Source organism: Malus domestica, chromosome 11 (genome assembly GCF_042453785.1).
Source record: "Malus domestica chromosome 11, GDT2T_hap1".
Classification (NCBI taxonomy): Eukaryota; Viridiplantae; Streptophyta; class Magnoliopsida; order Rosales; family Rosaceae; genus Malus; species Malus domestica.
Genome location: NC_091671.1, coordinates 17080129 through 17102946, shown reverse-complemented (window position 1 = coordinate 17102946; position 22818 = coordinate 17080129). Strand labels below are relative to the sequence as shown.

The window sequence follows — 22818 nt, the reverse complement described above, 5'->3', positions numbered from 1 at the left end:
TATTAGAAACTTGAAAAACAAAGGTTGTGTTGTGCCATACATATGAAAGAGTATACAATAATGATGTATTTGGCGAATCAAATACCACAGTCTAATAACGAACCATTATGATTAGTTGATAATATTAGTTGATAGTTTTGTGAAAGATTCATGTGAAAGGTTTTATTAACTTCATAATTATGTCGAGTAGACCTTGTTCTTGTGAGAATTATTAGTTGATTAGTTGTAGGGAGGGACTTATGTCACCATAAACAGAGACAAAAGCAAGTTTTGGATTCTAAGCTGGTGTTAAAGATTATAAATTGACTTATTATACTCCTGACTATGAAACCAAAGATAATCTCGAATGTTATCATTTCCAGTACGTAGACCAAGTGATACAATGCAAGCAATAGTTCCTAGATTCATGGAGATATAGAACAACATATAAGTTTTCCTTTTATTGATTTTTAGTTCTTGCTGTCAATTACTGATTCTTTAGTGATGTGAAGCCATCAGGTAGTAGACCGGCAATGGAATGGTTGTCTCGATAAAAGGTTACTTAAAAAAAAATAGCCGAAATTCAATCTTTAATAATATCGGGCTAAAAATTTAACCCAGAAGGGTTAGAGTAGAAAGTTTGTTTATGGGTTAAAACCTAAATTTTCAGGATTCATTTTTTTTTGGTTTTAACCTAAGAGTTGGAGATGATCTAAAGATGAAAGTACTCTTATGATTTTTTTTTTTCAAAATTAAGAAAAAAAATTTGATATTACAATTTTTTTTTTTGAGAAAAATGTTCTTAAAGCCACCCAGTACTACGGTCTGGTGGTATTCCTCTTTGCTTAGAAGTGAGGAGGTCTTAGGTTCGAATCTCTTGGATGGCGAATTCAATACCAAACTAGGCTGTCTATTATGTAGCTTAACCGAACTCCCCCTCTCCTCCTCCTAGTGTAAATATATCGATGTACTAAAAAAAAAAAAAAACAAAGATGCATACGGTGCACGTTAGTGCTTCTCTTAGAGCAATTCCACCCCTAAAAAATGAGCTAGCCCAAAGTCCCTTTAATCCACCCAAATGAATAGTAATTGACTACAATAAACAGTATTTGGCCAATTGCATCTCCACCTTTAAAAACATGAGCTGGGCAAGAGTCTAGTCAATTCGTATTAAAATATTATTAATTTTTTTTATAAAATAATAAAAAAATTTATTTTTAATTTTGGATAAATTTTTAATCAATCTTGTTACTCCACGTGTCATTTCCTAAAAGTGATGTGCTATCCACACATTCTATTTTACTTTTCACACACCATTGTTAATTTCTGTTCGTTGATCTTCTTCAATTCATCCTATCCAATGGCCGAAAATTAGAGGGGTGTGTGAGAAGAAAAAAAGGGTGGGTGGATATCACATCCCTTCCTAAAAGTACAACTTTTGTGAAAGATGGTTAGGTATTTATATAAAAAAAAAGTTGTTTAGTTTTTTTTGTATTTTTAAACAATTTTTACAATTTTTTTTTCATTGCGGGAATGCGCTTCCACGCTTGCGTATATCCAATGCGTCAACCACAAAAAAGGACTTAGCCTGTGGTTGACGTCAGTATGACGTCAGATGGGCCGATTTCTCCCCCTGTCCATTCTGTGCTGGCCTGGAAGCTGGGGTGGACTTTGGGCCGGCCTATTTTAGGGGTGAAGTGGGTTTTGGGACTATTTGCTCTTAAAAACCCTACCAAGCCCGAACTCTATTTCTTTGCGATTCTTATCAAAACCCTAACTCTACGTCTCCGTCCGACGGCTGTCTCTTGCTCCACATCGACTCCAGAGCCCTGCAACCCCTGCGAATCCTGCGACCCTCATCGCCATGGTAATTTTATCTCTTCCGAGCCCCAAAGTCTCTTCATTTCCCTTCTAATGCTTACAAAAAACCTGAATGCAACATTTTTGGTCTTCGAATTTTGTAGACTCGTCGCTTAATTTCTTGTACTTGTTGTTCTTACAGGCTCCCAAGAAGGATAAGGCTCCCCCACCGTCCTCAAAGCCTGCCAAGTCTGGCGGAGGCAAGCAGAAGAAGAAGGTCTCTTTGTATTTCCTACCCAGAATCCGTTTCTCTAATATTTGGGGCTTTTGTTTGATTGTTTGGGAAACATTACATGAGTTGTTTTTCTCTCATTGATTTTTGTGTGTGAAAATGTGTGAGGAATTTCTCATTTTTTTTTTTAAACTTTGATGGATTGACAGAAGTGGAGCAAGGGAAAGCAAAAGGAGAAGGTGAACAACATGGTTTTGTTTGATCAGGGGACTTACGACAAGCTGCTTTCCGAAGTTCCGAAGTACAAGCTCATTACTCCTTCTATCTTGTCTGACAGACTAAGGGTATGATTCCAAGTCCGACTTCATTTTTCTTCTGTATGGTTGTTTACATAGGGAGTTGTTAGTCTGTATAAATGTCCCTTATTTTGGAAGTCTAAGTATATGTTTGAGTTACATAATGGTTATCTAATCTTAATTGTCATAATGGATTTATAGTTTTTTGGTAAACCTATTGACGAAAAGGTACTGCAGGCATTGATGAAGTGATTAAAGTGATCTATGATCTTTACAAGTTCATTCTTTTATCTCTTTGGCACAATGTATCTATCTATCTACTTACATTGTATTGCATATTTGGTATACTCTTTGTTAGTTCTGTTTCTTTAAACGATTGTAGGTTTTCAATGTAAATAAATTTTCAACTTTGTAAAAGGCTTTGTTCCAAATTGTTGGTTTCACCCTGTTCTATTTAAGGGCATGATTGATTTCTCACTAAATACACATAATGGATGTAAATTTGTTTCAATTGTTGCTGTGCTTCGCTTCTATTCACAATCATGATTCACATTTTTACATGTCAAACAATACCTGCGCAATTACTCAATATAATTGGATAGTTATGTTGTGTTTGTTATGTAGCTTAAAGTCTGTCTTAGGCAAGCTGTAATTTGTGCTGCATATTGAGGTTATTTATCCCCTCAGTCTTATGACTTCTGTTACTTTGTTCTTTCGTGCATACTTGCTCTCTGCTAGAATCAATTAGGAAAGTTTTCTAACTGATTGTTTCTTAAAATACCCGACACCAGTGAATTATAAGCTTTAAACTATCAGGCTTGATTTGGGCTGTCATGATTTAACTTAATGTCCTTCGTTTTAATAGAATATCAGGGGACCTTGTATTATGTTGCAGTATATCAGTTTTCCTTTTCAGCGCTTAAGCAGCTCCTCATCCTTTTCCATACCTCATACTCTCCTCCAATTTTCTATTCTTCCTGTGCTAGGTTTTTCTTTTTGTTTTTCAACATCTCTCGACTTTTGGACTGTTTATTTCACACTTTGGTTGGTAGGGTTCTGTTTTCTTTCAAATCCGGGGACTGATGGAAAGCATTATAATTCAGTTCATTGCATCTATGATTCTTTTCTTCTCACTTTTCATCACATCACATCACATCACATCTGTTGTTATTACTGATTGTCAACTGAGAAACTTGTATACAGATATTCTCCCATGTTATACTCAAATTGTAGTTGAGGATCATCATGGGGGGCATAAACGTTTATGGTGATTAAAATTCAAATTCTTCATATGCATGCAGCATACATAGGCACTTGTTAAAGTAAAAAAATTATTTTTTTGTACTGTCCCAACGATTGTTCCTGAGAACTAGCCCATTATGCTTAAACTCCACGTGTAGCTTTTATAATGATATTGGATTACAAATGAAGGTTTAGTTTCTCTACATATATTGCATTGTGTTTTCAGTTGCTGATTGTATAACAATTTGCACGTCTTTAACCTATTGGTCGATGAAGTGGTCGTTAACTTTAGCTGATGCTAAAGTAACTAAAGTTTATTTCTTTTTTCTTGTTTTTTCAGATAAATGGATCCTTGGCTCGCCGTGCAATTAAGGATTTGATGGCAAGGGGTTCCATTAGGCTGATAGCTGCTCATGCTAGCCAGCAGATTTACACCAGAGCCACCAATACTTAAACGGGAAAGATGTTAGTTTTCGGTCATGGAGGCACAAGTATTCACCTTTTTTGTGATGTTAGGGAAAACTATTGTCTTTTTCATTTTGTATGGTGACCATATCCGTCGTTTTATTTTTCCCTTGAGGGCCATACATTTGTCTCCGTTATTTTCGACAGTTTATTTTATGCAACTGATAATGTTTTGTGCTGTAACTTTGCCCAATTTTGGTCGTGGATTTTATTCTAACAAAGGTTTTGCCCTGTTATATGTCGACTCTGTCTGTCTTTGCATCCTTTGTTTTGCCCTGTCCATGGCTCGAAACCTATTCTCTGACCAGGAGAAAAGCTTGGGCGTGTAGCCGCAGGGTGTTATTAAGTTGTAAGTATAAATTGTAAGCTAACATGGTTGCGCATTATGGTACGAGTACGCCACCACTGCGACGCCTCGTGCTCAATGACGAAAATCATGGGTTGAGAAGGTTAGATGTAAGATTTCTGTGGGGCTTACATTTATTAGGAGCCCTATTGATTAAGGATACAAGATAGGAAGTAATAATTATTATCCCGAATTACATGACGGTGTGGTAAAAGCTATAATTAATGGGAATATCTATCCTATTAGGTCATGGATTTTATAGGTGTTAAATATACGTATTGCTCTTTCTTTATGGGCCATAAATCGAGTACTCTCACCTATAAATGTCACTCTTAGGTCCACATTCTCATACACAACATTCTAGCACACCACTCTACCCGATATAGGAGTGTATAAGGTATGTAGAGAGAGTGGAAGATCTTTTCTTGTTGTTACTGTTTGCGGTTCACCATTTGCTTCGTTTCAATGGCTTCTCAAGGTTAGTACTATTAGTGTGCATATATGTTGTATATATTGCTATCTCCTAGACATGATTTCGGAGATTCATTAAATCGATGAATGCATCCAGCTACAAACAAAGCAATTTTGATCACACGTTCTTGAAGCCTAAATATAAGGTTGCCTTGGTTGTGTACTTTAATGATATGTTAGTAACCGGGAAACGATCTCGTTGAGAAAAGGAAGTGTAGAGGTATTTGCTTAGAGAATTTGAGATAAAAGGATTGTGGCACTTGGAAGTACATTCCTGGAATTGAGCAAATGAAATACCAACCAATAAGGACAATATTAGCGACTTGTTGGGTGATCTAATTAGCTAACACGAGGTTCAACTAAATTTAACCAGCCGTAAAGATTAACACTCACGAGGACTAAATTTTGTGAGTTGGAGAACTACTGCAAAGGCATCAAAAGGAAAAGACTGCACCATCCTTTAATGATCTTGTAATCGCTGACAAAGAAGTAATGTTATGAGTCACCTCCAACAAATGTTGAGCTTCCTCCTTATAGCCTGTTTTGCCTCAGATTTAAACAAAGTCGTTGCTCTGAAATTCAAATTTGAGCAATAAGGCATAAATATAGTAAAGGTACTAATCAATAAAGCGAGAGAGCGACCACAACTACAAAAACTTTCATTTCAAAGAGAAAGAGTGACCACAACCAAGAGAAATCTCCTTGATAGAGCAAGAGAGCGACCACTAGTAGAAATTAGGAGGAACAAAGGAAGAAATAAACCAAGAAGAATTGTCGTTGACCCTAACACCAAAGATGAGTTGTCAATGATAAGGATTTTTTTTTCTTTTTTGGATTGGTAGAGATGAGATTTTATCTATGTGGTACGTATAAATAGAAAAGAAATTTAACCAATTATATCCTATTGTTGTAGGCACAATTTACTAAACAAATATGGAGGCCAGAGAGAGAGGGAAGGTGCGGCAATAGTAGAGAGAAAGAGAGATATGTAATTGTGAGGTGTGTTCTATTTCACCACATTGTGCCTTTATTTATAGTAGTAGGGAAGGTTAATTCCTTACCCTTTTAGGATTACAACTCTTAATAGGTAATCAACTCCTAATAAGAATATAAGAGATATTCCTAGATCTACTAGGATTTACACAATCACATTCCTAATCTAATAGGACTGCAACACTTCTCCTTTAGTGTGTAAATACTCAAGTAAATGGCGCATCAGGTCTTCAGCAATGAAATAAGTAAAGTTGATGAAGTCGTCGGCATAAGGAGCGAATGAGAGTCTCAAATCAAAGGAAGAATGTATAAAAAGGTAAAACTCACAAAACCTCACTATGGTAAAACCCAAGGTGGGAGAAAAACCTATAGACTAAGGAGAAAAGTGAGAATACATTAAGTCAAAACTATACGTCTTTTGGACGCAAGTAGAAGAGCTCACAAGGGTATGATCATCCCAGAATGGGTGCCTCATTAAAACCTAGTTTGGTACCAAAAACCCAGTGGGAAAAATGCTCCTAATTGTAGGGAAAAATAGTACATTAAGATCAAGTGAGTATACTTCTGGATACTCCCCCTAAGTTTGACATAACTTCCAAATGAGAACTACAAGCATTGCATATGATAGTTAGGCATACCAATTCCTCAGACAAGCTTTTGGAAGGTTGACTTCGGTAGTGACGTTGCGTAGAGGTCAACAAGGTTGTCTGGGATCGGCTTGCATGACTTCAATCTCCTGATGCTTTGCTGATGTAGATGTAGACGCAATATATATTGGTGTTGACTTCGTTGATGTATCATGGCTTGGTTAGGTTGGTACATGCGGCATAGTCTTCATGGATCATCGTTGGGACTCAACGATGGATGAAAAACACAGCAAGGACTTCGAATATGCTCAACAAGAACTCCTATCCATGTCTCACTTGTGGCGTAGTGAAGTGTGGTGAGTTTTAGAACGATTCGAAGATTTCGCAACTAAGGTCATATCGTGGACCTCTAAGATATTGCAATATCCTTAACGGTAAAGACATAACCATTCAGGGATTTTGCCTTATGCGAGTTTGATAAGTAACCTACATCAGCTTAACAAATAAGGCAAACATCATTATGAGGATCGGGGGGTTGGATCCACTCGAGGTGCGATGGGATTTTCCCTCATAGTACCTTCAGGGTATGTCTTTAATACCAATTCAGTGGTTGCGTGTAGGCGTGGGGTTGAATCTTTACCAAGATTAACAGTGAATGAGATGTCCTGTCTTAATACAATGAGCTAAGTACAACAAAGCGCAAAGTTGAACTTTAGATATGGAATTTCAGATTCCATAACCTCTTCAAGGGTCTTATTTGCATATAACGTATGGACGATCAAAGGTATACTCAAACGTAACACCTTCGGGGTGTAGTTCGACTAGTAGACCAAAATCGACTAGTAGACCAAAATACCGTCAGAACAACACTTGAACTTCATGTCAAGGCATAAACGAGTTTTCCTAAGATCCTTCATCTCAAATTCCATCTTCAGGTGCGAGGCAGTTTTCTCAACCTCTTCCAGAGTCTTAGTGAGATTTGTGTTAACGACATAAACTGTAACTCTAGCAATTCGGAATAAGACTTCATAGTTTAACATGTAAGGGCATAATTCATCCCTGACAGATTAAATAATCACTTAGACGGGTATACCACATCCATCGGATTGTAAGTGAACGCCTCAAACAAGTTAAGATGGTGTTCCATGGTTTGGAACTATTTGAACTAGTCCATGTAATTCTTCAGGAACTTACATGTAAATCTCTGTATCTATATCCCCATGGAGAAAACGCTAACCACATTTCATAATGCTGCTATCAATCACAGGACGTTTGAGAGAAACCTTGCACCGTAGGGCGTGCATAATATCGCAATATTTCATTCATCTCATAACGCTTCCTTTCCCACTTGTAACACAACAGGGTTACCTTGGGCAGTGTAAGAACGACAGGTCTAAACACAATTTGGTAAGGAATTTGACTTGGATTGTAATTTCAGTTGTCCAATCAGTTCTACGTTGTCACTTAATCAATGGAACACGGTCCGATATCGTCACTTTTCGTTTATGTCGGTAGCTACCATATGAGTGAAAACATCATCGATGGTAATCTCATTTCAATTCCATTTAGCTCATCCAAACTAGTATACTGTAATCTCATTTCAATTCCATTTAGCTCATCCAAACTAGTATAGTGGACCAAGAACTTCAAGTCTCGGGAGTAATCCCGATTAATCTCATGATATGGAAATGATTTGAGATAGTGATCAAGTATGGATTCATTGTTGTGCTGTGTCTTCCTCTTCTAGGGAAGTGAATCCTACGAACTAAGTAATCTGTCGTGCTCCAGGCCAAGACAGATTGATTGGCTATCTGCGGGTGTACCGGGCCATCCAACAAAGAAGTCCAAATTGTCCAACAAGGGTGGCACACCCTATAGGGATGTTGACCTGACGTCCGTTAAATATGTCTATCCTTATAGGCATGTTTACAGCTGGTATATGATCTCGTCACTTTAGCTAGATCAGAAGAATGTGTCTGGGGCAACATTTTGAAAGCAGCAATTCATCGCACTTGCTTATCATACTTGTGTGATATGGGGATCAAGATGAGACATAGTGGGCATCGTACACGCAACTTCGCACATTTCTATAAGAACGTTGACGTTCTTATCTCCCCCTTGTGGCGGGAAGACTGTCTCATTAAAATGACAACCTGTAAATGAGCGGTAAATAGATCATATGCAAGGGCTCTAAGAGAGCAAAGGTAAAGGAGAATCATAATAGACAAAGATTCACATCCTTCTTTGAGGACCCATGTTGGTACATTGCGGTGACGTAAATTGGCACATGGAATGCACACCCAAATGCGTAAATATGAAAATCGTCAGGTTCGTACCCAGTAACCAACTGTAACGTCAAATAGGTTGGGTGGCAATGGGCCTCAAGGTAGACCAACATAGTTGCGTACAAGATTGCATAGCCTTAGGCAGAAATCGAAAACTTGGTATGTTCACCAAAATTCGAGCAATCATTTAAATTGCACTTTATGATCACTAGGCGAGGCCATTTGAGGTGAACATGGGAATTTGATGTTCAATTATAAACCCAAAATACATGTAATACTTTATCGAAAACCATCGATATAAACTCTTCGACATTATTCAGTCTCCTGGACTTTATGGGACAAGTAGGTGGTGAACCCTTAATCAACAAGGAGGTTTAGCAGCAATGTGTGTGGACAAACATGTGGCCAGTTTGTCGATTCATCAACTAAAACCATAAGTATTTATATGGTTCACATTTTGGTTGGATTAGTCCACATATATTCCTTTGAATCCACTGTGAAATGAGAGTCGTTTCGTATCTTTGCTAGGGATGATTTAGAAATCAAGTTTCACAAAACGAGCGGGTTTTGGCAAAGTGTGCTTGTAGGCACAAGATCCTTACTTCGGTTAAGGAGATGCTTTAGACCTAAATGTCCCAAAAGGTCGTGCCAAAACAAGTAAACTGTTCGAATCACCCGGCTCCAGGCTGGCCACATGTGGTGTGTTTCCAGTTAGGAGACAACCCATTGTCCCCAAATCAAATCTTTAGGCTCATTTTTTGGAGGTGGAGCAAAGATATTTCACTCTTATTTTCTTCAGTGGTTTCATTGATGATCATTGTTATCTTGAATATCCTTAAAAACTCAACGACAGGGAGAATTTAAAGTCCCTTAAATGGTAATTCAGTACCATTCATACAACGAGGAGCGTGCCAATGCTTTTAATTAGGTTGGATATACCTGAAGTCATTGTTAGAGATGTGATTTAGGTGTAAAGTTAGTGTGCATAGTATCGCATTCATCTGGACAACTAACTTTCCCACATTCCTACCTAATCACGTGTTTAATTGAATCAGTCACACGTATTAAGAAACATGATTGAATTAACTCATATTCGAGGACAATATCAATAAGATTATCCATAAGTAAAACGTACACCAAAGTTGAATCCAAGAACATGGAAAAAATGTTCACAAAGTAAATGGTTTACTAAGGGGATTTGGCTAACAATGTCATCCATGTCAAAATTCTGCTATTCTAACAGTGTTTAGTGGAGCAAAATTAGTCTCACATATTGACTATGAGAATGGTACTCCTCAATGACATTGGTAGGGGCACAAACAAGTGCATAACCAATGATATATTCCATCAAGACGGAAGTAGATTTTGCAGGGTTGGGGTTTGGAAATATTATCCCTTATTCTTGAAATTTTAGGTCTTAGGTACCAAGGATCACGCTTCGGGCATGATGCCACACCTTGGCAGGCCCTGATTCTATCATAGGTTGTAAAAACAAACTCAAAATTGGATCGTGAAAGAAACAGACTTAAACATGGGTTCGGCAGGTTCTAGCTGAAGCTGGAGGTGTCTGTTTGATAGGTCTCTACTAAAGTAGAGTAGTACCATTCGGTGCACCTTTGTCGAAGCAAAGCATACCCTTCGGTGCATCCTTGCCGAAGCAAGGCATCACCATTCGGTAGGCTTTGACCGAACTAGGTTAAGCCATTCGATTTCTCCAGTCGAACTGGGTCTATACCTTTATCTCATGTTTGTGGTAGTAATCAGATCCAAGAATTTGTTAACTTCCGCTTTCTACACTGTTGCTTCAGGATCGAGTTAGAAACAAGGAATGATGAGAAAAGTATTCTCCAGTCAAAGCTCGATCGGATTTATAAACTTCAGAATTGTACTCATTCATGGACGTAATCATGGTTTGCTTAGGCAATGTCTTCTACCCCACATAAAGTGGTTTATATTAGAAATGTCCAAATAAGAGAAATCGAACTTGTTATGGTTTGATAATCCACTGAATTGGAGGGAACAAGATTGTGACTAGTGCTATGGGAATGAATCATCCATAAGCATCAATGTTAGAACATTCGAGTTCTAAGACATGTTTTTCATGAAAAACATCGGGTTTTCATGGGTGTATTGTTTTATGAAAACTTCGGGTTTCAAAGGCACTAAATTTGAAATTACAGGTTCAATTTAGTTTATGAATGTTTAGTTCATAAAAGAGAGGTTCATGCAAGAACACAGAATGCAATATGCTGATTTAAGTGTAGTGGATTTGAGGTTCTTCGGGAACTCAGGTGTGAGAGCTTCATTACTACGAAAGTATGTCAACGGTTTAAAGAAAAAAAAAAATAAAATATTGAATCGTTAATGTTCAAAAGTCATATTCAGGTCAATAATTTTGGATTAATTATTAGATTAATGGACTGCAGGTCACTTTTAATTAATTCAATAGATCGAGACCATTCGGGGTCGATCATAGAAGCAAAAATAATTATAACATTTAGGTTAAAATTATTTAGAATGTCAAAAATTAGCATTGGGTTTGAAAACGTATGGCCCAAAAATGTTTGCTGTGTACAGGGCAAGCCTTAAAAAGGGTTTAGTGGGCCTCGGGTTAGCTGCCAAGCAATCCAACCATGGCTGCAGGCCACGAGGGTAAGAGAAAAAATGCCCAACAGTGAGGGCTGCTGGTAATTGAGCCACAAAAGGGCGTGGGTGCAAGGCCTAGCATGAAGCTGGCCTGGGGTGGGAGCGCACGGAGCCTAGCCGAGGGCTGGCTACGTTTATGGGCTGTGGGAAATAAGCCCAGCCATCTGGGCTAGCATCAGTGCAGGTCAGGACAAGCGATGGGTAGAGCAAGGAAGGCTAGTTGCGGGCCTGGGCGCATTTGGGGCAAAAACCCAGCAAGCCGAAGGTAGGCCAAGCGAAAAAATGCTGGTATGCTGCTTAGGGGGATGTAGGCCCAGCAGTTCAAACCCAGGCCAAAGGCTTGGTCCATGTATGCAGTAAAGCCCAAAGGGCTGCTGCCTCAGAGTTCTAGTGCCCAAGCCTTGAGATGTAGGCTTGGTTTGGTTGGTGTGGCTACGGGCCACGGCTCAACTGAAATTTTTTCCCAAAATTAATTTTTTTTTCGTTTTCGAAATTCCTAGGGTTTGAAAAACCCTAATTGCTTCTAATTTCTTTCGATTCTTTGACTCACAAATTCCACATATCATAATTGCGTATTGCATGAAACAAATATATATGTTGACAAATATATGAACATATACAATATATATATATATATCGGCAGTAAAATATAAACATAGGGGGTTCATGCATCATGGGGAGTGTTTTCATGCTTCTTGGTCGTTTCAAATATTTTACTTTATTTTAAGCATACTTGATTGGTAGAAAACAACAAAAAACCTTTGAGTTTGTAGAAGTTCCTTCTCAGAAAGCCGGAATTGCATCTCCAATGCATTGTATCACGTTCAACACAGAAAAATTAAATTGAATCAATAGCATGTAGATCAATTCAATTAAATAATAAATTAATCATAAAAAGATGATTAAAACGTAATACTTCCCTGATTGAAAAATAAACTCTCTTTAGCGTAGCATTAAGAGTGTGCTCATAACGTGTTATAGGCATAATTTACTGAACAAATATGGAGGTCAGAGAGAGAGGGAAGGTGCAACAATAGTAGAGAGAAAGAGAGATATGTAATTGTGAGGTGTTTTCTATTCCACCCCATTGTGCCTTTATTTATAGTAGTAGGGAAGGTTCATTCCTTACCATGTTAGGATTACAACTCTTAATAGGTAATCAACTCCAAATAGGAATTTAAGAGATATTCCTAGATCTACTAGGATTTACACAATCACATTCCTAATCTAATAGGATTGCAACACTTATACCTATATTTTATTATTCATTAACTGTTTTCTTATATTGAGGATTTGAGGGATAAATGCATTTCTGTTGCAGTCCCATTAGATTAGGAATATGATCGTGTAAATCCTATCATATTTGGGATATCTTTATGAGATTCTACCATATCTCTTAGACTAAATATTATCCTATTAGAGTTGCTATCATATTGGGTTAATGAATTTACCTTCCCTACTACTATAAATAAAGGCACAATGAGGTGAGATAACACATACCTCACAATTACACATCTCTTTTTCTCTCTAATGTTGCCGCACCCCCTCTCTTTGTCCTTTATACGATTAAGTAAATTAGGCCTACAACACGTTATCAGCACGCTCTTGACGCTGCACTAAAGAGAGTTTGATCTTCAATCAAGAGATTTTTATGTTTTAATCATTCTTTTTATGATTAATTTATTATTTTATTGAATTAATCTACATGCTATTGATTCAATTTATTTTTTCTTTGTTGAACGTGATACAATGCATTGGAAATGCAATTCTGGCTTTTCGAGAAGGATCTTCTACAAATTCAAAGGCTCAGTTGTTTTCTACCAATAAGGTTCTTTTAAAATAAATTAAGATTTGAAACGACCATGAAGCATGAAAACATTCTCCGTGATGCATGAACCCCCTACATTTATAGTTTCCTTCCAATCTATATATTGTATATGTTCATATATTTGTCACAATATATATACGTTGATGCATTATGCAATTATAAATCGCTATATGGAATTTGTGAGTCAAGGAATCAAAAGAAATAGAAGCATTTTTAGGTTTTCCAAACCCTAGAATTTGAAAAAAAAGAGAAAGAAAGTTATTTTTGGGGAAAATTACGATTGAGCATCGGCTTCCAGCTGCGCTAAGCCTTGTAGCTTGAGTCAGTGACATGGACGACTTCAGTCATGCATCAGCAGCCTCTGTTTGGGCTTGCTGCTCTTGTATTGAACCAAGCCTGATTGCTTGAGTCTTTCATGCTGGGCTTCACGTCAACATCTCATCTTAAAAAGCCAGCGCGTCTCTGGGTTTCTCGCGCAAAACCAAAGCTAGCATATGTTGGTCTTATCCTGAATCTCGGCCTACCAAATAGCAACCTCTGAGCTTTTGGGTTCTGCACCCACGTTTTGGCCCGCCTCCAAAAGCCTTCTGTGTTGCTGGGCCCGTCTTTTCCCATTAGCCCACTTCCTTGCTGCAATTGTAGCTTGCCTACTTGCATGGGTTGTCTTGTGTATCCTGGCCTGAGCCCAAGTCTGCAGCCTTTGCTGCAGGGCCATATTTTGGATAGCAGCTAGCAATATTTTGCTGGGGTGCCTTTTGTTCTTTGCCCAAAGTCATTTTTGGCTTGTTTTTTTTTCAACCTGCACCCATATTATTTTGATGCTCGATTTCACGGCCTTAACTAATTTTTAGGGGTTTTCTTTTGCATGCCTGCAACCATCTAGCCTAAAATATTGCTTGAAATTTTATATTACTTTGCTTCTATGATTAACCCCGTATTGTCTGATCTATTAAATTAAATAAAGATGACTAGCAGTCCATTAATCTGACATGACATCCAAGATTATTGGCCTGAAGCCCACTTTTGGACAATAACAATTCAATATTTTATTTCTTTCTTTGAACCGCTGACTTTCTTTCGTAGTCTTGAAGCACTTACACTTGAATTCTTGAAGCAACCCAAATCCACTACAGTTAGTTGTATATTGTATTATGTGTTCTTACATGTACCTCATTTTATGAATTGGAAGATTCATAACTAAACTCAAACCTGTAGTTTCAAATTTAGTGCTTTGAAACCTGAAGTTTCATAAGACAATACACCCACAGATACCGGAAGTTTTTTCATGTAAACCATGTCTTAGAACTCAAATGTTGTAACTTTGATGCTTATGGATATTTTATTTCCATAGCACCAATCACAATCTTTTTCCCTCAATTCAGTGGATTGTCGAATTGTAACAAGTTCGATTGCACTGATTTGGACGTTTCTTGATATAAACCACTTTATGTGGGTATAAGACGTGAATCTCCACTTAACTATCAAGAAGCTGAGATACCATTGAAGCCAACAATGGCATGGAAAAGTTGAATAAGTCTCTGCCATGATTTTCATATGAATACTTATGCTCGAAGCATAATAAACGGAAATACCTCCTGAACGAAGATTCCATGGCTCTTTGGCTCGCTCCTACGGACCGTCTAATCATGAAAGATATTGCCTGAAGCATATGATTACGTCCATGAGAGTACGATTATGAAGTTTATAATTTCAATGGAATTTCGACTCGAGAATACTTTTTCTCTTCATTTTGTGCTTTTAACTCGCTCTTGATGCAGCAGTGTAGAGAGCGAAAGTTTACCAAATTCTCAGATTTGATTGTGACCACAAATGTGAGAGAATGGTATAGATCTAGTTTGGCTAGAGTCTACTAAATGGCTCGACCTCGTTCGGTCATACCTACCTATTGGCATATGCCTTGCTTCGATAAGGGTGTACCAAACAGACTCGCATGGTTTGACTAAAACCTTTTGAACCCGTCTGTCTTTCTCACCCACTTTAGGGGTTTGTTTTTACAACGTGTGGTATAATCCAGGCCTACCAAGGTGTGGCATCATGCCCGAAGCATGATCCTTGGCACTTATAACCTAAAACTTCAAGAATAAAGGATATTGTTCGCGAACCTTAACCCTGCAAAATCTAGTTCCATCTTGATAGAATAGATAATTGGTTATACATTGGTTTATGCCTCTACCAATGTCGTTCAGGTGTACCATTCTAGTAGTCAATCTGGTTACGAGGTCTCCTTTGTGATTTAGGCATCTTCAATTTTCAGCCCATGTCTCTTTATTGTGACAATCAGGCAGCCATGCATATTGCCTCAAATCTAGTGTTTCACGAAAAAACCAAGCACATCGAAGTGGATTGTCATTATGTGCATGAATAAGTGCAAACACATGTTATTCAAACTCACTATGTTCGAAGTACTGATCAACTTGTTGACCTTTTCACTAAATCCTTGCCCATGCATCAGTTTCAATGTCTCTTGGGCAAGCTTGGTTTCCATCAATTTGTTGGATCCAGCTTGAGGGGGAGTATTGGAAGAATGGTGATGGTGGTTATTAGGGCTGCATGGTATTGGCTCTAGGGACTGACTAGGTGCTGCTTTATATGTTACCTTGTCAACTTGTATGTAGTCTTTTTCTTGTTAGCTACTCCTTAATTTAAGGAGATTTGGTGTAAGTCTTTTCTCTAGTTGTCAACTCCTTGATTTAAGGAGATTTGGTGTAAGTCTCCTAGACTAGCTTTTGTGTAGTGGTTAATGGGGTTTTCCTGATGATTGAGTGGATGACATGTGAACTGATTTCTACCCCTTAAATATCTCCTCTTCCTTTTGTAAATTTATGACAATTGTAATAGAGAAAAGAAATCTATACTTGAAATTCAAGATGGTGACCATAAGGAGACTAAAATGCCTCTGTGATTATTTCTGACCTCCAGAATAGTGGACTACAGTGATGAAGTCACCAACTAGTCTCTTTTTGTTAAAAAAGAAAAAAAATCATATTTCAAAGACCAACGTCCAGAAAGTTTATCAGGACCATTGTTACAATTTTGATAATTAACAAAAAATAAAGATAAGATATTTTAAAGGAACGCAACAAGCAGTCATGACTCATGACACAACTGATGCCACAAAAAATAAAGGTAGCTTGAAGACTAGACTTTTCGTTGTTAACATCTTATATATAAACGTTATACTAATACTGTTGCAGACAAAACTATACATGATAATGATATCACTTATAAAGAATTGATGTAGCATAGGCACCTAATCCACATTTTTATTTGACCTTGTAGACATGTAAATTTCGTTGCATACAAATGATGCATCACAAAGCTCCACGTGGCATATGACTCATCACAAATGGACAAGTCATCAATGACATATGGCACAACTAAAGCAAAGGAAGCTCAAAACTTCCCCAAAATTCAGTAGAAAGGGGGAAATATCCCTTAAAATCAGCAAGGGGTCCCTTAAAGTATCGTCACAAAACAAGCAAGAATTGACGATTGCTCACAAAATAGGCAACAAGCCCTATAGATTTCGGCCAAGCAAGGGAAAGTGGCTGAAATTAAGACACAAAACATGCCTAAATTCTCCCATGGACGAACCAAGACACAAATCAAGGCCAAATCCATCCAAAGGCATGGCTTTGGAAGTCTATAAATACAAGGTCCCAGGACAAACAAAAGGTGGACAATTTCTACATTAAAGGGACGAAATTCTCACAAAAGGAGAAGACCATCCAAGTGTTGTTTCAAGCTCGAAACTTGAAGCAATCGTTTAATCATTCATCCAAAATCAAGTCATCGCGACCATTGGATCAATAACCAACACATCTACATCAAATTTGAAGATTGACTCAAAGGAAAATTGTAAACAGAGATTGTAACCCTACAAATTCATCAATGCAAATCTACTTTGTACACGTGTTCTTGTTTCTTCGTTACAGAATTTTCATGTTTACAAATTTGGCACGCCCAGTGGGACCTATTTGCCTCTTATCTATGTCTTTAAATTCACAAGAAGCACAAATGGCATCAAGAAAAGGTCAAGCTATTCCTGCAACCAATGCGAAGAACAAAAACATCATTGTCGCAAGTGGTGGCACTTTAGGCATCACAACCCGAAGAAGGGAAAGAGCTCTATCTGCGGTGCCTTCCACCTCTACATCAACCATGTCGAAGGAGCAAGAGCACCCAAGGCATGAACCCGTGATCACCTTGGCCTCACTAAGGGTGCTAAGGGAGGAAAGCCCGATGAGGTACTCCGAGTCGTTGACTTTCGATGCTGACTCAAGCAGTAGTTTGTATCCCGTAACCATGCAAGTCATGACTACTGGTGCGACTTTCATCGAGGAACATCTGGCATAAATGAGCGAAGTAATCGCAAGGTTGACAAGGACCGTGGAGGAAAAGAACTTGTAGATTGCTACATTTGTCGACCATCTGGAGGTGTAACATGGTAAGAAAGCTGACCCTAAGGTTGATTTACCAAAGAAAGAAACCGATGAAGAAGATGAGCCTTTGGTAGAGAAAGCTAAAGAAAAGATGGAGGCGGACCGAGCTACGATGCTCATGAGATCTCTCTCTATCCAACAGTTACAAGAGATGATCATAAGCACGATTAAGGCGCAGTATGACGGAAGCTCGCATGACGCCGTGATGTACTTAAAGCCTTACTCCAAGAAGATTGATGCCTAAAGGATGCCAATAGGTTATCAACCGTCCAAATTTATGCAATTTGATGGAAAAGGCAATCCTAAGCAACATATTGCCCATTTCATTGAAACCTGCAACAATGCTGGAACGGAGGGTGACTACCTCATCAAGCAGATCGTACGCTCACTAAAAGGTAACGCCTTTGACTGGTACACCGACCTCGAGCCCAAGTCTATCAACAGCTAGGATCAGCTTGAAAGGGAATTCCTCAACTGCTTCTACAGTACCCGTCGCACTGTAAGCATGCTGGAGCTGACAAGTACGAAAGAATGGAAGGATGAACTTATCATCGACTATATCAATAGATGGCATTCATTAAGTCTGGATTACAAAGATCGGTTTTCTGAAACCTCTGCCATTGAAATATGTGTTTAAGCCGAGAACATTTGAGGAGTTGGCAACTCATTCCCATGACATGGAGCTGAGTATCGCCAATTATGGGAAGAATGAACTGATCACCGACTTCAAGAAGGACAAAGTGTTTGCTCCGAAGATGGACAAGACTTGGAAGAAGCCCGTCAATGAAGCTTTTACTGTCAACACTACCCCTATCAAGACCTCTTCTGCGCCCATCAAGATCTCTTTCAAAACAAAACGAAGGAGATGAAGAAAGGCAAGCTTTCTCGCACCTAAGACAGGTACAAAAACACCTTGATGGAACTGGAGCAGAAAACGTACCCTTTTCCTGACTCTGACATGGCTGCAATGCTAGACGACTTGCTAGAAAAAAAGGTGATCGAGCTACCTGAATGCAAGCACCCTGAAGGGATGAATCGCGTTAACGATCCTATGTACTGCAAGTACCATCGTATCGTGAGTCATCCTATTAGCAAATGCTTCATCCTGAAAGAACTCATCATGAAGCTAGCACAACAAGGGCAAATTGAGTTTGATCTTGAACACACGACCGTAACACACACTACTACGATTGTGTTTGGATCCTGCGATCTTGTGCCTCTCTAAGTGACCATGATCATTCCCGACCATGCTCAAGCCACATGACACCTTTTGAACAATCATCACTGGTGGTAAGTGACCAAAATGCACCTACCGATTATGAAGAAGGGTGGACATTGGTGACCTACAAAAGGACAGGGAAGCTAAGACCATAAGCCACAAAGCCAAATGTGGAACAAGGGAGAAATCATTGTCGCCGTAATAATAGGAAGCCCAAAAGAAATGTAAGAGCTGCTAAGCCAACGTACGTTAGGGAACATATGAAGTAAGAGCCACGCATTCCCGTCTCCTTGCATGAGTACTTCCCGAAGGACTTTTTTCAATAGTGTACTACCATTGCTGTCATATGGTTGAAGTAGAGATATAAGAGCCCTCAAAAGGCAAAGCTATCGCTATCAAGGAAGAGAAGACCCTTACACGTAAAGAAAGCCTGTCGACATATTATAGCATCGAGGAAGCACTACGATTACCTAAAGAGATGCAAAAAGCACTAGTAGCGGTCTTGGCGACTCTCGACGACCACGAAGTACAAGAAAGCAAGGACGGATGTTTGAAGCTTCGACCATCATCTCTTCATCTCTGGGTACGTAAGGGAACACAAAGTCAACTGCTTGCTAGTGGATGGTGGATTGGCCATAAACATCATGCCAAAGTTAATAATGACCACGATCGACATTAAGGTGGATGAACTATCCCGAAACTGCCTCCTAATCCAAGGTTTTAACCAATGAGGAAAAAGAGCGATGGGTATGATTTGAGTGGAGATGACCATTGGTGAACTCAAATCAAGCATGCTATTCCACGTGATTGATGCAAGAACTTCCTACAGCTTGCCCTTAGGAAGGCCTTGGATCCACGAGAATGGAGTAGTGCCGTCCACTATTCATAAATGCTTAAAGTTCTACCGAGAAGGAGTAAAGATGATACAAGGTGACACCAAGCCATTCACCGAAGCTGAATCACACTTCGCGGATGCCAAGTTCTACATGGATGAAGACATGGTACCTGAAGCTCTTCCAAAAGAAATCAAATCCACAGGCAAAGCTAAACCTAAGAAACAAGAGTGGCAAGCCGTGCCTAAGAAACAAGTAGGGGAAGCCGTGCCATCTTCAAGCAAAAACGACGATGAGCCTGCTAAGCCCGCAACAACCAAAGGGAGTGTGACACCCTCAAAAGGATCAAACACACTCATCTTCTGATACATCCCCGTGTCGAGAAGAAAGAATAGGCAATCCCTATTTTAAACTGGAATAAGCAAAGTTGACACACAGCTGCACAATGACGATGTAAAGCTGCTCAAGACAAATGCAGTTTTACCTCTGACATAGCTAGGCTATGCTAAAGTTTCAAAACCACCGCAAGGTTTCGTGAAACTCCTGCCAAAGGGGGCGGAACTGAGCACTCTTCCAACCAAGAGGACTGAAGAAGGTTTCGACCCAAAGGCTGGGTATGATTTCGCCTCCCCTTCAAATCTTGGAAATAAGGTTTCAAACATTGTCAAGAATAAAGAACGTGACCTCACCGAGACTTAAAAGAAGTTAAAGAAGCATGGCTATGAAGTTGACAACAACAAAGCTGGACTTGGCTTCACACCAAATACGTCCATTAAGATTTCAAGAAAAGCGAAAAACATTAGTGCTTTACACATCAGCGTGAGCGTTGAACAAAATCAAGAGGAGCCTAAACTTGCCCCTCAAATGCTAGTCTTTGATAGGTTGAATCATTCAAAACCCAGAATTTCAGCACTTGATCACATTGGTGGTCAAGACCAAACTTCCGTCTTCAAGCGGCTTAACATGCCAACACCCTAAAGCTCTATTTTTGAAAGGTTGTCAAAACCTAAGAAACAAAGCAACACGGCTAGCTCTCATCCATAATGGTTGGCCTTGGAAAGACTTGAAGAAACCAAGTAGCTTTCTAGAAAGAAGAAGACAACACCAAAAGAAGAAAAGCTCGACGGTCTAGCAGCAAAGGACGACGTTCGAAGCTCGATTCTTTCAAGGATGAAGCACCAAGCAACCTTGGAAGTCAACATAAATGGACAACTAAAGGTAAATAGGCGTACCATTGTACACACTGACCAATCTTCATGCCAATAAGCCCAAAGGGACGGCATTGAATAGGAGGTCCAAGACGTATTCCACATCAAGATCTAAGAAGACAAAGAGAACGAAACCCCCGAGGAAGACATCACTGCTGCACCACCACAAATTGAGGATGGGGGGCAAGCCACAGTTGATGATCTCAAGGAGCTCAACTTAGGCACAAACGAGGAGCTGAAGCCTATCTTCGTAAGTGCATTGCTAAGTGCGGACGAGATTGAGGAGTACTACCAACTGTTATTAGAGTACAAAGATGTCTTTGCTTGGACCTACAAGGAAATGCCCGACCTTAACCTTACCGTCGCTGTGCATCATTTTGCAATCAAACCTAGGATGCGACCAATAAATCAAACTCAAAGACGCTATCGATCTGAGCTTATTCCATAAATTAAGGCAGAGATTGACAAGCTAATTGAAGCAGGCTTCATTCGAGAGGTGCAATACCCTAAATAGATCTCTAACATCGTTATTGTCCTTAAGAAATCTGGACAAATACATGTTTGCGTAGACTTTCGAGGCCTCAATGATGCTTGCCCGAAGGTTGACTTTACCTTGTCAATCATCGAAATCATGGTGGACGTCGTATGACTAGTCACACCAAAATCATCTGCAGGAGAAGCCTACATCATAGCCGCAACATATTACTTTTCCAAGTGGGCTGAAGCCGTACCCCTAAGGGAAGTCAAGAAGGAAACTATCGTCCATTTCATCAAAGAGCATATCATTCATTGATATAGTGTGCCTTGCTACATCATCACCGATAACGGAAAACAGTTTTCCAACTGACTCATGGACGAGCTCTGCGAGAAATACAAGTTCAAGCAGCATAAGTCTTCCATGTATCATGCTTCGGCCAATGGTCTTGCGAAAACATTCAAAAAAACGTTGTGCAACCTCATAAAGAAGGTAATCGGTCGAACAAAGAGAGACTGGCACGAAAGAATAAGCGATGCACTTTAGGCATATAGTACAACACATAGGATTCCTACCTAAGCTACGCTTTATTCTCTCGTATATAGTGTGGAAACTATTTTACCGTTCGAAAGTCAAATCCCCTCACTAAGGATGGCTATACAAGAAGGCTTGATTGAAAAGGAAAATGCAAAGTTATGACTTTAAGAGTTAGAAGCACTCGACGAAAGGAGGCTCGAAGCTCAACAACACTTAGAATGATACCAAGCACGGCTATCCAAGGCATTCAATAAGAAGGTTCGCCCAAGGTTTTCCAAACTGGAGATCTTGTATTAGCATTACGAAGGCCCATCATCACAACTCACAAAACAAAAAGCAAGTTCACATCAAAATGGGATGGACCTTACGTAATACAAGAGGTCTACACCAACGGCGCCTACCTAATCATGACAGAAGACGGCTTAAAGATTGGCCCCATCAACGTCAAATTTCTGAAGCTCTATTACCCTTAAACCAAACAAACAAAGCTCCTCGCCCGTATGAGCCTAAACTACACACGGCATAATACTCTTTGTTCGCACGAGCTTGAAAGGCGACACTCAAAGCTCCTCGTCTGCATGAGCCTAAACTGCACACAGCACAATGCTCATTGCTCGCACGAGCTTAAAAGGTGACACTCAATGCTCTTCGCCTGCATAGGCTTAAACTGCACATGGCACAAAGCTCATCGCTTGCATGAGCCTAAATTGCACACAGCATAATGCTCCTTGTTAACACGAGCTTAAAAGGTGACACTCAATGCTCCTCGCCTGCATGAGCCTAAATTGCTCACGACACAAAACTCCTCGCATGCACGAGCCTAAACTACACATGGCAACAATGCTCCTTGTTTGCACGAGCCTAAACTAATGCTCCTTGTTCACATGAGCTTAAACGAAGACACTCAACGCTC

General features: G+C 39.3%; 1 protein-coding gene across 1 annotated transcript; it reads left to right on the top strand.

Annotated features, from left to right (window-relative positions):
• The first annotated feature begins 1614 nt into the window (after nucleotides 1-1614).
• On the top strand, nucleotides 1615-4250 carry LOC103453368 (small ribosomal subunit protein eS25-like). Its single transcript, XM_008392912.4, has 4 exons — nucleotides 1615-1846; nucleotides 1982-2056; nucleotides 2221-2355; nucleotides 3890-4250. Exons 1-4 carry the CDS (start codon nucleotides 1844-1846, stop codon nucleotides 4001-4003), a joined length of 327 nt encoding a protein of 108 aa, XP_008391134.1. The 5' UTR covers nucleotides 1615-1843; the 3' UTR covers nucleotides 4004-4250.
• The last annotated feature ends 18568 nt before the right edge of the window (nucleotides 4251-22818 follow it).

Excerpts from the sequence above, each read along its gene's own strand:
- LOC103453368 (XM_008392912.4), top strand. Across the intron at positions 2,057-2,220 it reads GAGGCAAGCAGAAGAAGAAG|AAGTGGAGCAAGGGAAAGCA; the intron begins GTCTCTTTGTAT and ends ATGGATTGACAG. Across the intron at positions 2,356-3,889 it reads TCTTGTCTGACAGACTAAGG|ATAAATGGATCCTTGGCTCG; the intron begins GTATGATTCCAA and ends TTGTTTTTTCAG.